The sequence below is a fragment of the Triturus cristatus genome, chromosome 5_2 (genome assembly GCF_964204655.1).
Source record: "Triturus cristatus chromosome 5_2, aTriCri1.1, whole genome shotgun sequence".
In the NCBI taxonomy this organism is placed as follows: Eukaryota; Metazoa; Chordata; class Amphibia; order Caudata; family Salamandridae; genus Triturus; species Triturus cristatus.
In genome coordinates, this window is record NC_140588.1 from 482026713 (window position 1) to 482042639 (window position 15927).

At 43.8% G+C, this 15927-nt stretch overlaps 1 protein-coding gene across 1 annotated transcript in view; it reads left to right on the forward strand.

Annotated features, from left to right (window-relative positions):
• The window catches only part of MATCAP2 (microtubule associated tyrosine carboxypeptidase 2), a 271200-nt gene that overhangs the window by 155450 nt on the left and 99823 nt on the right, over positions 1-15927 (forward strand). Inside the window, exon 4 of the mRNA XM_085606631.1 lies at positions 824-956. Coding sequence (XP_085462757.1) covers positions 824-956 — 133 coding nt within the window. The remainder of the gene's footprint in view (positions 1-823; positions 957-15927) is intronic.

Below are 15927 nucleotides of genomic sequence, written 5' to 3' on the forward strand. Positions count from 1 at the left end.
GGTGGATGTGTAGGTGGATGAAGTCCTCCTACCCCTCCCACCTACACTTGCATCCTTCCTTCCTACCCCACTTTCCACCATTTCGTCCCACTGGAGTTACAAACATGAGGGCTGGAATGCGGGGACAGGAAGTCAAATGTCGGAACGGCTCCCATTCATTTTAGTTCCTGACCTTACATCCAAGCCTTCAGATAACATGCTTGGTTGTGTCAAGTGGGGAGGGGAAGACAAAAGGGCTCTAGCGAAAAGGATTATTCTCGTAGGTCCTGCTTCAGGCAGCTGATATCACCAATGATATCAGCTGCATTTGAGCAAGTCACATGATGCCGAGATTGGATTGCCCATTTGTCGATGGCAATGATAACTGTTCTTACAGTAGTCCAGCTGTTTAAGGACAATCGATTTTTGGTACTGGAATTGTGCGCATATTAGGATGGACCAAGAAGTGAATTCTTTATCCTTATTAAGGATTGGTGCTTATAGTAAGGGTCGTAGTTGAGTGTAGTGATTACTGCTCCCAGCTGTTCTCATGTTCTCATACACATACCAGTGTGTGATTATTGACTTTCGACACATTTCTTTCCACCCAAGCCACAAACCACTGAGGAATGGGAGACAGGACCAGGTGTTGCCCGTCATAACACCTCATGTGGCATCCTCCACCCCCTTGGTTTTCTTCCTGATGTTGGAGAGAGGGTAGTGAAACTTAAGGTATATGCGTTGCCATGAAGTGCTAAAGTTATTATGAATATCATTAGGTTCATGAAAAAAATATCCTGGACTATATGAGGATAATAAGAGAGAACTTTTTTTCTTCTTTCAGATTGTAGTTCAACTCTCAGAGGACCTTCTCTCTAGAGCTTCAATGACAGTGGTCAATGGTCGTCCAACACTGACAATTAATGTTTCCACTGCACGTGAGCAGTGGTTAGAAGGGATGTTGAGGCATGAAATAGGTAAGTGCTTGAAAACACAAGTTTCTTTTACTGAATATGTTATTAAAATGATACAAGTGAAACAAATTATGTCATCCATGAGTATTCCTCTCATTCTTCTACCAGATGTCTGTCTTTTGGTGACTAGTTCATATTAGAAGGGATGCTATTATTATATGATAGAGTTCCAAGAGACTATTTGTAATCAGTGAGGCAAAAATCATGGTTTCCCTACCCACACCTTCTGCTTTTACCTTACTTCTGAGGTAAACGGTGGCTGGGATTGTCTGCGGGGTGGCTTCAGGGGGTTGATGGTGTTGGTTTGGAAGATGGTAAGTATGTGTGTGCACGTTCGTCTTGTAGACAAACATATGAATATTAATTTCTACTGCTCATTGCGGCTGCAGTTTTTTCCATTCCTACGTGTCGTAAAATTGATATTGCACACAATTGACTTAACAGATTTGGTACATGAGATATACAAAATAAAGTTTAGTAGTAAGGTCTGTCTTCTGTTACGAAGACTCAAACAGGTGGTAGAGAAGCACTTGAGTAAGTAAGTAAATTGTTTAGTTAATAAAAAAACAGAACATTATGCATAACCATACAATAGGATAAAACAATAATTTAAATTAATTTGCTAAAAGACACTGATAGCAAGTGTTTTCAAGTACATTGGTGAAATTCATACTGCTTTTACCCTTCAGTTTTTTCTGCACAAGGGACTCATTACGCATAGTGTCAGAGTGCCGTTTCCAAGTGCAATCTTTGTTTGAAACTGTGCTATGGTTGTTAGAGAGTTAAAGCAAAATAATGTGCATTATCAAAATGCTTTGTAAGATGCAGAGAGGTGCTAGAAAACCCCTCCTAAAGGTAGTACAAGTGTGACCCAGCGTACCTGTAATACCCATTTAGTGACTTAAGTTCTTTGCTAAGAGAAATACATTTAATATTTTGGCAGAGTGTGTTATTAAGTGCGTGCAGTAGCTACTGGGTGTACTTGTAGTAGTGGAGTAGTGAAACAAGATCAACTGGTGGGATAGCAGTGCTGTTATATTGACTAATCAAGCCCCCGCTGGCAGCCACAACGGTGATTAGTTGTAATAGTTGTCCCATCATAAGCCGTTACCCTGCCACACCCATACCGAGTTAAATACACCATGACCATCCTGATGACACAGTCCTATTTAGATGAAGTAAAGCATTATTAGCTTTTGGACTGTCTTGGGATTGAGCAAGTCGATGACTTGCGATGTGCGCATGGGACCTGTTTGTCTACAAATTTCCCGCATCTCGATAGGACACATGGAGCAGATTGTGTGAAGCAGAGCAAGGATGCTTCCAGGCAAAGGCGAGCTCCTTAGGCCAAAAAGATCAGCTTCAACAGTTTCCTCCTGGATGTGTCTAATTTGGGGCAGCAGCACAAGAGATGTAGCCATGATTCATGTCTGTAGCAACACCGCCTGCAATCCCCACCTCCTCTTTGGCCTGCCCAAGCAGGGTTGAAACCTAAAAGCCACATATACTGGATCGCCTCACAAGTCAGTTTGTTCATTGCTTCTTAAAGGTATAGTTGCATCTTTCTCACCAGATAGGAGTTATTCAGGGGGAGTAAACGGGCAAGTTATTTAATGATCTTAAGTCCTAGTCCCTTTCGTTTCCATCAGGTGTCTGTTTATTGCCCTTTTCCACACTGTGTAGGGTACAACCCCTTCCTTTAGAGCAGTTTCTTCAGTTTGAAGAGACCCAAGGGTGTCGTGCAGATACTGATGCAATGGATTGCCTTGAGTCTCAAAAATGTATTTCAGATGGCCCTTTAATGAGTTACCGGGTGCCTTCAGGATCCTCATATAATATTTCAAGGTGGTGGCCTTACAATCTAAAGATTGTTTCACCAAGCCAAATTCCAGTCTTAGTCTTGGCCGTCGGTTGAAGCATGGCTATTGAAATATTTTCCTATAGGCAATACAGTGGATAAGCTTCAAGGCTGAGGCACAGGATCCAGGAAAGGTTTGACGCCCGTACTGCAAAGCTGGTAAGAGGGTTACGTTCATGACCCTCAGTATGGGAGCGGCTGTGGCACTTAAGATTGTCGTGTTCAATTGCTCGATACCATAGCTGATTGCTATGCCTTTCTTCTTCAGAGTTTTTACATGTGTGGTATGTTTGGAATTTTCTGCAAGGTAGACTCCCAGGTAGTTGTATTTCCTGGCAGTGTTAATTGCCAAACTGCCTAAGTGTCAGTTAAGATGTTTCTTGTTTCTATATCTTCCAAAGATGAGAACCTTTGTCTTATCCTGGTTTACCCTGAGATGGTTTTACACGTTGTAGGTATTAATAGTATTCAAGGCCCGTTGTATGCCTGCTTTAAAGTGAACCATTATCGCAATATCCTCTGTGTATTGGATGATTTGGAGTTTGGTTGAGCTTAGTTTGGGGGAACTTAACAGCCACACTCCATGGCTTTCCCTAGGTCAGTTGTGTATAGGTTAACTAGGAGAGGTGTGAGGACATATCCCTGGTTTAGGCAACAGTAGGTGCTAATTTTGTGTGTGACATGCAGGCTCCTGTCTTCACAAGGAACCAAGTCCCTGATTACAATGAGGTTATTGCCCTTAGAAAGTTTAAAGGAACGCCCCATGCTACAAGTTTTCTCCATTGGGTAGCCTGGTCTACCCTGTCAAATGCTGCCCTGTAGTGTATAAAGCAGCAGAAGAATGGTAACTGGTTTCTCAATGCCGCCCGATGACTTAACTATGATAGCGCTGTGATGTTTTCGACTGTAGACGTAGCTGCCCGAAAGCCTGTCTGGAACAAAGGCAGGACTTCAGGTTCGACTACCCAGCTCCAGGAGCACAATTAGGCAATAACTTGTGGCTTTAGTCTGGTCCCCTTACTTGTATATGGGGAATTATTGAAGAGATAGGTTAGCAGCCTTTTTTTCAAAAAAAAATTTTTTATTGAGCAGAGCATTAGGTTCATGAAATACATAGTATACTTAAAATAATTATTAAAACCAGTTTCTAATCGGAATGACAGCCTCTCAATACATAATGAAAAGGAACTGAGACTGAAGCAGCTAGTCATATGCTCATTCACAAAATGAAGTGCAAATTTATCTTAAAACACAGCAGCAATGGAGAAAGTGCCTAGTGTAGATAAAGTGCAATAACAATAAAGTGCTAGTGCCATCTTATCACCCAAAGTCATCATAGCTGCAACATTTTATCAAAAAAAAAAATGTATGGCTATAGCGGCTCATAACATCATTGACTAAAAAAACACCGAAATACAAAATACATCATTCTATAAAGTGCAAGAACTATGAAAGTGCTGGTGCCACTAAAGTGCAATAAGAGAAAGTGCTAATGCACATTATAGTGAGAGTTGCTACATTGGTTTACCAACTCTAGTGTTATGATCTCTCTTTAAACTTTTCTAATTCATTAAAAAACTTAATTTTTTTTTCAAATTTCCAAGTAGCTTTTACCCTCCTAGCATAGGCTTCTTCGAATTTTCGGGTTCTTTTCATTTTATTGAAGCATTTCAAATGAGAGGGAGTTTCCCTTGATTTCCAATTTTGTAAAATTAGAGAACGAGCCACCGCACAAGAAATAAATATAAAGGCTTTTTCGGGCTCGGATAGCATTGTTTTATCTCTACAGATTCCAAACAAAGCAGCTTCGGCCTCGAGCAAAACACTCTTTGCAATTGCTTGCTTGATATCCGAGAAAACTGCGTCCCAAAAAAGCGTCAGTCTTAGACATGCAAAAAAAGTATGGTGCCATCCGCCTTCCCCATCTATCTGACAGCGAAAGCACTTGTTTTCAGCTCCCGGGAATCTTTTTTTTAAGGCGCCGGAGTTAAATAAGAAAGCCTTCATGATAGGAAGGCCATCCTTTTGAAATTTGCAGCGCGCAGAGATTTGCTTCCTAAATAGCAGATGGCCTCCCACTCCTTCCAAGCCAGCCTACATCCGGTCTCCTGAGTTATTTTATCCAAGTGATTCTCTATCACAGGGGCTTGCCCCTGCTTATGTAGCAACCTATTCCAGTTTCCCACCCCGTTAACATTAGCCCCATAAAGGGCTACCACAAATTGATTAGGGGTATCCAAAATACCACTGGTATTTTTTAATAGATGAACAACTCGTAAATATTCAAAAAAGGTCGGTTTCCGATGGCTCTCTGCCCTTGCCGTTACTTCTTGCCAGGAAATCGGCCTATTTTGAACTATAAGTTTAGCAGCCTTGACCATGTTTCCGGGGCACATTTAAATATGCAGGGGGTGGCCATTTGGGCCGAGAGCACTGTCTTTTTTGATTAGCCTGATCATTTTCCTGACCGAGTCAATTGAAGTTAATTCAAGGGTTGAGCCTTGGTTTGATTCTGCTACCCCAATGGTGCTGTGCAGCTGGTAGTCCAAGACTGGTCTGTGTATAACTCCTCAACATATATTATCCAGTCTCCCTTTGAGACTCCATTTTCCCTTGAGCACTTGATATTTTTTAGTTTGTTAATGTATTCCCAGAAGTGATCCTGGTGTTTTTCTTTTAACATTTGGAAGATCTTTACCCATTCATTTACGTCTAAAGTGCTGTTTTGCTTTCATATTACTTTTTTATGCATCTTACATGAATTTCTAACTGCCGTGGCTGCCTTTGCTGTAGGTTTTTGTCTGTGAGCCCGCAGAGCCTTCAGTAAAGACCTTAATGTCAAGATAATAGTTTTATTTTACTTATATTGAGGTCTCCCATGCCGGTTGTTCCTTGGACCGACTGTTGTTGTGGTCCAGCAGAAAGGCTCTCAGGTCTTCAGTGAGGGGTCGAATGTCTGGAGGGTGCTGAACGGGGAGTTAAGTATAGTCTCAGCGTCCTGCTTCCCTAACCAGGTGGTAATCTTTGAGTTGTGTTCAGGACTCCACTTGATTCTCCTTATGAGTTTCACTGATTCCACCCCTGTTGAAGAGCGCATGTTGTTGCTTCTGTCTGCTTTAGATATTGTTAGCTCCAAGGTGAGACTCAACTCAGCGGATTGTAATTATTCTCTGGTCTGGTATCAATCTCGAAGCTGACAAGCAGCCTCACTAGAAAACGTAGTTGATTGTAGAGATTCCTTTGCACGTAGGAGAAAACTCTCACTGGGTTACTTGTAATTCAAACTGTTGTTGTACCAAAGTAAGTTTGTGGGTTGTCAGAAAGTCTTTTATCCTTTCTTCTCTTTAGAGTGTGCAAGAGGTTTACTTGTATTCCCCAGCCCGCAGATGTTGAGGTCGCTTGCCAGCAGGATTTAATGGGTTGTTGTAGTAAGCTGGCTCTGTATATACTATACCAAAATGAAGTATAGTGTGCACAGAGTCCAGTGGAATCCCAAAGGTAGGCAGATGTAAAAGTAGATAGCACCTTACTCTCTATTTGTGGTATTGTGGACGAGCATTAAGGCTTTATCAGAGGGTAGTGTTAAGCATTTGTTGTACATACTCAGGCAAGAAATGATGTCACGAACACAAAAACTGAACTCAGACCAATTTGTTTGTATCAAAAATATTATTTAGTTATTTTATTTCTAGAACCAAGCCAGGCCTGGTGCAGGTCAGTGAAATAATACTTTGCAAAATCTTGTGCAGTGATTTACAGTTGAAAGCAGGTTCAAATGCAGTTGGTTGAATTACAGGTAAATCAACAGTTTGAAATTACTTTTCAGTTACTTTACAGATTACGGTGCACATTACTTTTTAGATTACTTTTTGAGTTACTTTAGCTAATCAGGGTGATATGCCTAGATATCACACTGAGACATTTCTTAGACAAAAGATAAGTAATTGAATTTTAGTAAATTTGCAGTTTTTCAAAGTTTCATACAAACCAACTCCACACAGAAGAATTTTCAAGGAAAAGCAGTCAATGCAATCCTATGGAAGGAATTAAAGTTAACGGTTTGCAGATACGTATTTATTTGTGGGAGTTGGTATTCTGGGGTTAGAACCAGGGTTCCCCCAGGTTCGAGGATGCACTCTCAGAACACCCTCAGCGGCACTGAGGTGGCTGGGTGCAGAGTGCTGAGGCCCATGTTATCCCGAGGGGGATATGGGGCCTCCGGTTGGTGGCTGCTCACAAGCAGGCCACAAGGTTGTGGGAGCAAAGCTCCTGCTGTTAGGCTCAGGGCAAAGGGGGATCCGAGTTAGCACACAAGGTGCACCCTCAGCGGTGCAGGGGCGGCTAGGTGCAGCGTGCTGTTTTGGCGTCTGTGCCCTGTTGTTTTCAATGGGATTTGCCGGTTGGGGATTTTGGCTGCAGGCTCGGTCCAGGAAGACTTTGGGAGGAAACAACAGCTGTGCAGATAAGTTGGAGGACTTGGGGACATAGATGCACCTTGGGTTCTCTTCTCCAGGGCGCAGGTCGGCTGGATGCAGGGGAGTCTTTTAAGGTCAGATTTCACCTTACCAGGCCACTCGCGGTTGGGGGGGCTCAATGCAGAGCCTGCAGGTGAAGTCAGGGAGTCCTGAAGGGGTCAACCCATAGTGGACTCGGACTCTGGAGCACTGGGGGACCTCGCCGGGATCAGTGGGTCCAACCGGATTCGAGCTGTAGGCGCAGGGTGCAGTGGTGGTCCCAGACGTTGTGCTTCTTTGTCCTCAGGAGGCTCAGAGTCTTTCTTGGGAGTTTCTTTTGAACAGAGCTGCTTCACAGGAGATCCGGTCTTTGTTGAAGGCAATCAGTCCTCCCAGGGTTCTGGAGGTCGCTGGATGCAGGACAAGGTGACTTTTGGTGCAGGGTCTCTGGAAACTGCAGACAGGCCGGGTAGGGCTGGGGCCAAGTCAGTTCTTCTCTGCAGTCTCCTCTGCTGGGCGTCTTCTTTCGTCCTTCTTCTTCTTAGGTTGCGTGAATCTCTCTTCTCAGTTCAGGGCTGCCCCCTAAATACTGTATTTAGGGGGTGTTTTAGGGGTCTCGAGCTCAGTAGCCAATGGTCTACTGACCTTAGGGTGACTACACACCCTTGGTGTGCTCAACCCACTTGGGGGAGTGGGCACAATCCTTTATCCTGATTGGAGAGTGCCAGCCATCTGCAAGATTGCGGGCACTGAAGAGTGGGCTTCACCTCGCCTCCCCCACCTGAGGGGTGGGGTTGGCAGAGGTGGGCACAGCTTCTGGGCTGGGCTAATTTTTCCCCCCTGATTTCCTGCCGAAAAGGAGAGGAGTCAGGAAGGGGGCCGGCTCCTGATAGCAGGAGAGGCTGGGGGTAGCTTTACAAAGGCAGCAAGGCCTTTAAAGCTCCCCTGTCACAGATGGCTCTTCCTGGCTTGGGGAGGTGTGACCACCTAAGCCCAGGAAAGGCTTTGTTTCTGGGCTCAGGGAGCGAAGGCTCTCACCCCAGGGGTCCAGAAACATGTCTTGTGGTGGTAATCCAGCGGTAATTTCACGGTAATTTCTCAATGCAAAACATCATTTACCTCTAGTTTACCGCTTTAAAGGTGATGGATCTTTGCCACCGTGTTATCACCTTCAGGAGACTTTACATAAACATGAAAAATCAAAACGCAATTAATATTTAAGCCAATATAGAAAATTGTGAATATTTTTAAAGGGTTTTATTTTCTAGTTAAAAGTTAAGGTTCTCTGACCCTTTATTCATTAGTCAAATATCAATCAGGTTACAGAATTGAAAATAGGAAAAATAGAATTAGTACAGAACATATTACAGATTGAATACAAGGCAATCCATAAAGGAAGGGAATGAGGCATCAAATGTCAGGATTCTTTAAATCGTTCAGGAAAAATATAATTCAAGAGTGAGTTTTGAAACGCTAATCAATAATTATTAATTGCCAAAAATCTCCCATAAAGAAAAATAAATGCATAAGGCAAATACATTTTTTCAAAACTAGTTAGTTAAGTCAAAGCATAAGGTTTGAGTTATAGCATCTAAATCTAAACCTTTTCTATCAGCTGCTCTCTCTGCCCTTGTCTGTTCATCTGTCTCTCTGTGTCTCACACTGTGAGGCTGCCCTCCCTTCACAAGACCATATAAGATTGTGATATGCCTTGCCAAAAATATGACGTACAAGGCTAGCCTATGCCTCTCTGAAAAAACATATGAGCAAGGCCCCTCCTCCCTCTGTCTCTCCTCGGACACAATCTCCTCCCAGGCTGCACCCGCGACATTCACATACCTAACCCATATGATGTCTGGTCAGACCTGCTCCCTCTCCTCATCTCTCCTCTAAGCCTGACATGCCCCCTAAGGGTCATTATTTATACTCTAATTCTTGGCTGACTATACTAATAATGTTGCAGTTTCAGTAGAAACTTGCACTGTGATTGGTTAGCATAGATGACATGAGGGTCTCGTCACCCTGTTCTCATTGCAAATCAAACTCATACCGGTTTTAACAAAGGAAGCGTTAAGGCTTAATACAGTCATATGTTTCACCATCAATAATTATACAAATATTGCAACATTTAAGCGGAAAAATGTATCAGTCCATTTCCTTCTCGCTTTCACATCGCACGCAGGGATGACACTCTCTCACAAACACTGGTACATTGGCATGATGACAGGAGTGTACAGATCATTGTGGCCTTGACCTATGTCTCTTCACTTGAGACACTTGGCAGTTCATGCAGCTGGCACAATCTTCTGCACATGCGTCTCTCATTCAGCACACTGCTAACAATTCTCAGCCATGCTGGATTCCTAGGCAGCCATTTTATGTGGGCCCCAAAAGCAAAACAAACAAAAAAGAATATTAATTTATTAAATAAAACCCAATATGTTTACCTCCCCCATACTAGTACCCTGCATTAGTTATTACCAAGCGAAAGCTATTAACTTAAAGCAACTTTTCTATTATTTGTGCATAACATTGCAAAATGTGTAATGTACAACATAGCATAAACATGCACCTGTGCAAATTTTCAAAGCACAAACAATTAATACGTACTCATAGCAACATGCTCTAATGTTTTAGATAGCTTTTCGTGCAAAATACGTTTGCCCCACGTGTAGTGTTGATGCATGATTGATTAATTAATACATATTATAAGAAAGATGTATTAAGAGCTGAATATGTATTGTTTAAATATGCAACAAAGCCAAAGTCTCGCAAAACAAACAAAAAAGAATATTAATTTATGAAATAAAACCCAATGTGTTTACCTCCCCCATACTAGTACCCTGCATTAGTTATTACCAAGCGAAAGCTATTAACTTAAAGCAACTTTTCTATTATTTGTGCATAATATTGCAAAATGTGCAATGTACAACATAGCATAAACATGCACCTGTGCAAATTTTCAAAGCGCAAACAATTAATACGTACTCATAGCAGCATGCTCTAATGTTTTAGATAGCTTTTCATGCAAAATGCGTTTGCCCCACGTGTAGTGTTGATGCATGATTGATTAATTAATACATATTATAAGAAAGATGTATTATGAGCTGAATATGTATTGTCTAAATATGCAACAAAGCCAAAGTCTCGCAAAACAAACAAAAAAGAATATTAATTTATGAAATAAAACCCAATATGTTTACCTCCCCCATACTAGTACCCTGCATTAGTTATTACCAAGCGAAAGCTATTAACTTAAAGCAACTTTCCTTTTATTTGTGCATAACATTGCAAAATGTGCAATGTACAACATAGCATAAACATGCACCTGTGCAAATTTTCAAAGTGCAAACAATTAATACGTACTCACAGCAACATGCTCTAATGTTTTAGATAGCTTTTCATGCAAAATGCCTTTGCCCCACGTGTAGTGTTGGTGCATGATTGTTTAATTAATACATATTATAAGAAAGATGTATTATGAGCTGAATATGTATTGTCTAAATATGCAACAAAGCCAAAGTCTCTTGAGACGGGCACAGGGAGTTTAGATTACAAGGAAAAGGAGCTGGTAGGAGAGAACGCATATTCCATTCTTATCTTCAAAGTTAAAGAGGAAACTGAAATCACCAGTTTTTCTACACTGCAAAAACACATGTTAATTCAGCACAATTATGTGCTACTTTAAAAGTTCAAAGCACATTTTCTAAATTAGGTGTACATTCTATAGTGAGGTTAAATCTAAACTAAACACATCAAACATCCATGATTAATTAATTAAGCATGGTTTTAATTGAAAGCATTTCAGACTGAAAGCATTTTGACCAGGCCTCATTTAATGTCTTTCACTGTGCATGCACCAAAAGTGCCACTTTTAAAAAGCATTTGACTAGGACTCATTTTCATGTTTCATGTGCCATGTGTTTACACTTGCACCAAAATCTGCGTGCCATTTTAAATGCAGTCTGTCTGAAACACAAAACAGAGCAATGCTTAATCTTGATGAAATCTAGCTCTATCAGTGGAAGGCTGGTGTGTACCAGTAAGGGAACCCACCAGAGGCTGGTTTCTTTCAGGGGGCATCTCTAAGATGCCTTCTGAGTGCATTTTTTATTAAATCCTACACTGGCATCAGTGTGGGTTTAATGTGCTGAGAAGCTTGATACCAAACTTCCCAGTTTTCAGTAAAGCCGTTATGGTGCTGCGGAGTTCGCAATGACAAACTTCCAGCACCATATACTCATAATGGCATTACTGTACTTACAATGTCTAAGAATTGGTCTAGACACTGTAAGGGTATAGGGCTCATGCACCTATACCCTCACCACTGATATAGTGCACTCAGCAAGAGGGGTGGCTGACCTATGCCAGGGCAGTGGGTTGTAGGCATGGCACACAGCAATGTATGCCATGCCGAATCTTCACTTTGTTCTGCACCAAAACATGCAGCCTGCAATGGCCGTGTGTGTGTGTGTGTGTGTAAGGGTACAGGGCCTCTATGGGTGGCACAATAATTGCTGCAGCCCTTAGAGGCCTTCACTAGCCACAGTGCCCTTGATACCCATAGTACCCTTTACAAGGGACTGACATGTGGCCATAGAGGTACAGTTTTGGGAAAGAAAACAGGCCCAGGGACCCAGGCACATCAAGTCAAAGTGCATCAGTAGTCTGGCAAAAAGTGGGGGGTCGGGGGGAGGTTACTGCAACAGAAACCCAGATTCCTACAGTTGGGAAATCCGTGAAAAAATCTTTCAAACTGTCACATAGTTCTTGTACCATAGACACCTTCAGGTTTTTTTGTCATGTTAAGGTAACAGTTTAAGAGCAGCAAAGGCAATGTTTTGAGTTTGACTTCTATTCCTGTGATTACGACTGCTTGTAGGACTTGAGAGATGAACTTGATTGGGGTGGCCTCTAGCTTACAGGTGTGTTTGATAAAAATGGACAAGCCTCCTCAGGGTGGCCAAAAAGGCTGGGACGTGATGCCGGCTTAAAGATTGAATACAATCCTTGTATCATTGATGGTGAGAGGGCTCAGGTCTCTTCAAGGCATAACATTTTGCTTTAATCCAAATAGGCTATTGCTTGCTTACTTGCCCTGATGCTGTTGAGGCCGTCACATTCCATGATGGTATTGTGAGTTGTGACACAAGGTTTGTCCTAAAGATTTGGCGTCGGTGGGCTGTTGTGCTGCTAGGAATGTTGCTTTGATCCCCCCAATAAAGATTGTACTAGCAACCCCCCAGTCTTTCTGCTCCTTGCTTTCTCTTTCACAGCGCACGTTCCTCTAATTTTGCAAACATAATTTTGTTAGGGTGGATGTGTTTTTGGAGACTCTTGGTGCCGTTTCATTGTTGCTGTCTGTCGTGCCCCTCAATATACTCATATTTGTTTGGGATGGCACGTGTGGTAATACAACGTATCGATATTTCAGTGGCTGAGGCTTTAGGTGTTCAGTTCACAAATTCTCAAATACTTTATTGTTGGCCAGCACGGCATCTCTATCTTCCTCCCTCTTCCAAGTTGTTAAGGTGGCTTCCATGTTTCCACTTGTGGAAGAGCAAACAAACCCATGCTAGATCCTCCGAGGTGAGGTCTTTCAGTGAGGGATATGGTGGAGTAACTGTAAGAGATTTCCTCAATTGAGTCTGTTGTGAGGGCCCTTGGGGCGGTAGTGAGGTATGAAAGCCAGATCAAAGCCCTCTTGGGATCACCCATTATTGGCCCTGCTCGGAGTAGGCATTGAGAGCTCTGGGTCTCTTTGGTTTAGAAGCTCTGAGGGCCTGAGACGTGTGTTTCGTTATCAAAGGATGACTCCGTAGAGGCTAAATTCTTTGGTGGACTGTTGATCATTTGTTCATTTTGGTGTCTTCGGCTCTTAGAAAGGGTCACTGCCGTAGTTTGGTGCCATGGTGGCCCCTATTCTCTTGGTCATGTTGGGGCTTACTTATTGAGTCAAAGTACGGACAGTCTGACTGTGTGGGTGTGTCTGCTGTTCATTTCGCTGGTACAGAGGAAGCTCTTACCACGAGTGCCCCAGATTTGGCTGTATTTGACTGTGGCCCCCTGTCTGCATGTTCAGGCTGATTGCTGTTTGATGGAACTTTGACCTCACAGTCTCTGCATTCTTACTTGTTACAGCCAAGCTATTCTCAGTGGCACCATTTCCCTGGGGGGCCGTAATATTTAGAGTGTTTTGTGGGGAAAAAAATCCCTCACAAGACTAGGGGATACTGCTGTGGCCTTTGCTGGTGCTGTTAGGCAATTTGATGAGAGGACTGGTCCTTTCATGGTTAAAATTGCTTCCAGGTTGTTTGTACTGCATTAATCTTTGCACTTTCTACTAAGGTGCTTGATATATATGGCAGAGAGCTTAGTTTGTCTATTATGGGGAGCAGGAGCATGATTTATTCTCCCCAAAATCCCTTTGTTGCCCTTCCGTAGAACTTATTTTTGACCCCAGGTCAGCCAGGTGAGTTGCCAATGATAGTATTAGGTCAATCTGCAGCTCCATCTTTTTTGATTGTCAGAGAAGCGCCCTGGAAATTATGTCCTGCGAGGCACTGATGGAAACCAGTGTGGGACTGGTGACAGGGGACAGAAAGACCTGGGCTGGACCAGTACTGCTACCCGTTGGTCCCCTAGCAAATATGGGGAATTGGGCAAAAGTCTCTTCAATTTGGGCCGCAACTGTAGAGAGAAAACGGTCCAAGAGATTGCCCAGTTCTTGGTCCATTATGCTTTCCCTCCTGTCGGATATTGGCGAGATTGTTGTGGGGGTTATGGTGATCTCGAACTCGTGACTGGCCCAGCAGCCAGCTCGGCCTTGCATGGACTTGAACTACTACCATGTGCTTGTTTTGCCTGGATTCTGCTGCTGGGGCTCTTGTGAAAACCGGGCTGATGAAGTGAGTAGTGCTGGCCCGTTGTTGCCTTTCACGGATTCCCATTTTTGATTCTCATCATTACTCAGGGGTGAACGGGATTGGGACAACAGTTTTCTGGTTCCTCCAAGCTCAGCCTTGGACATGAATTTGACCTGTGGGCTTTTTTTCCCATGGATAACCGGGTGTCTTGGATGGCAGTGTGAGAACTCCTGTTTAGGCTGGCTCAGGACAGTGTGGCAGTAACAATTGACCCCAGTGATACGTGATCAGTAATTTAGTGAAGGAACTGCCTTATTAATCCTTTAACGGCAGGTGATTTGGTTATAGGTATTCTGCTTATGCACCTCTTTTTCAACCCCAGGTCGTCAGCCTCTGAAATGGCAGATGTAGAGGTGGCTGGGGCGGTGACGAAGAGGGCATTTTCCTTCTGGGTGTTTGTCTCTTATGTTCTTTTGGCTTATATGGATCTGATTTTTTCAAGAAGGCTCTAAAGGTGGCTATTCAGCTATGGGACTGAATACAGACTAGGTATGGAAGGGATCGATTTCCACTGCTTCTCTTCAGTGCTGCTCAATGATGCGGCCTGACACGGCAAGGTCTCTCACCTCTCTCGCCTCCCCTCCCCTTACCTATGTTTTTCTGTCTCCTCCTTGGTTCCACTGCTGTCCAAGGTGTGTGAAGGGGAAATTAGGGCCGATTGGAGCAGAACAAGGGAGCATGCAGCACTGCTGGCAATGCTCCTGGGCGGGGAGTCTTTGTTTTCTAGTCCAAACACAGACAATGGTTGGGTAGCTAGATAGGGATAAGTGAGGCTGCGGAGATGAGGGGTTGAGCGGAAGCTCGTCAGGAACTCCCACAGGCTACAGCCAGTCCTAGCTGGGCCGCCTCCGCAGGGTCCCAGGCTCACACTTACAGCAGCTCAGTGCAGCCACCTAGCTCACTCCCCATGTGCAGTGAGTTTGATGCTTTTCTGCTCTTTGCCTCCTCCACCGCTGACCCTTAGCCCAAGAGAAGGCTCATACAGGGCGACCTAAGTCCTGAGCCCTGGAAAGGGGCCCGACCACAATGGTAGAAAGCAGCCCTCTACAGGACTCCGCACGCTGTCCCCAGGGCAGGAGCCGTTGTTTGGACTTGCCAATCTCTCTCCGCGGGAGGCTGCCCCTCCCGGTCGTTGGACTATGGCAGAAAAGATGAACGGCAAACAGCGGATGAGTCCAGGCGAGTTGAGGCTCAGGCCTTTTGGGTTGTGGGGTGCAGGGTACAGTGCTGTTGCCGTGTTGGGGCTAGGCCGGGCTGCGGCAGAGGCAGACCTGGGTCCGGGCTCCGTACTAGGAAGCAGGATCTCAGCGGATCACCAATGGTGCCAACCCTCCTTCTGACTTCTTGGCATCACCTTCGGACGCGTTCAGCAGCTCTCAGTCATAAGTGATGTTTCATTCCGGAGGACATCGGCGGCTTCCACACACTAATGGAAAGGGCAACTTGACGCTTTCAATTGTCTATGACAGTTAACCAGTCTGATTATTTTCTTTATGATTTCAAGGACTTATCTAGAAAGACTTTGAGAGCGATACCAATTATAGATCATATTTGGGAGGAAGGTGGAAAGGTAATGAAGACACCTGCCACGGTTATTCCAGTCTTGCCCAGGATAGACATATAAAGCTCCTGATGATGCACCAACCGAAACCGGATTCTGTTATGTCACAGGCTGCCCTGCGAAGATCAAGAAATCCTTCAGCGCCTATCATTGCACCACCTGACAAAGAAGGAAG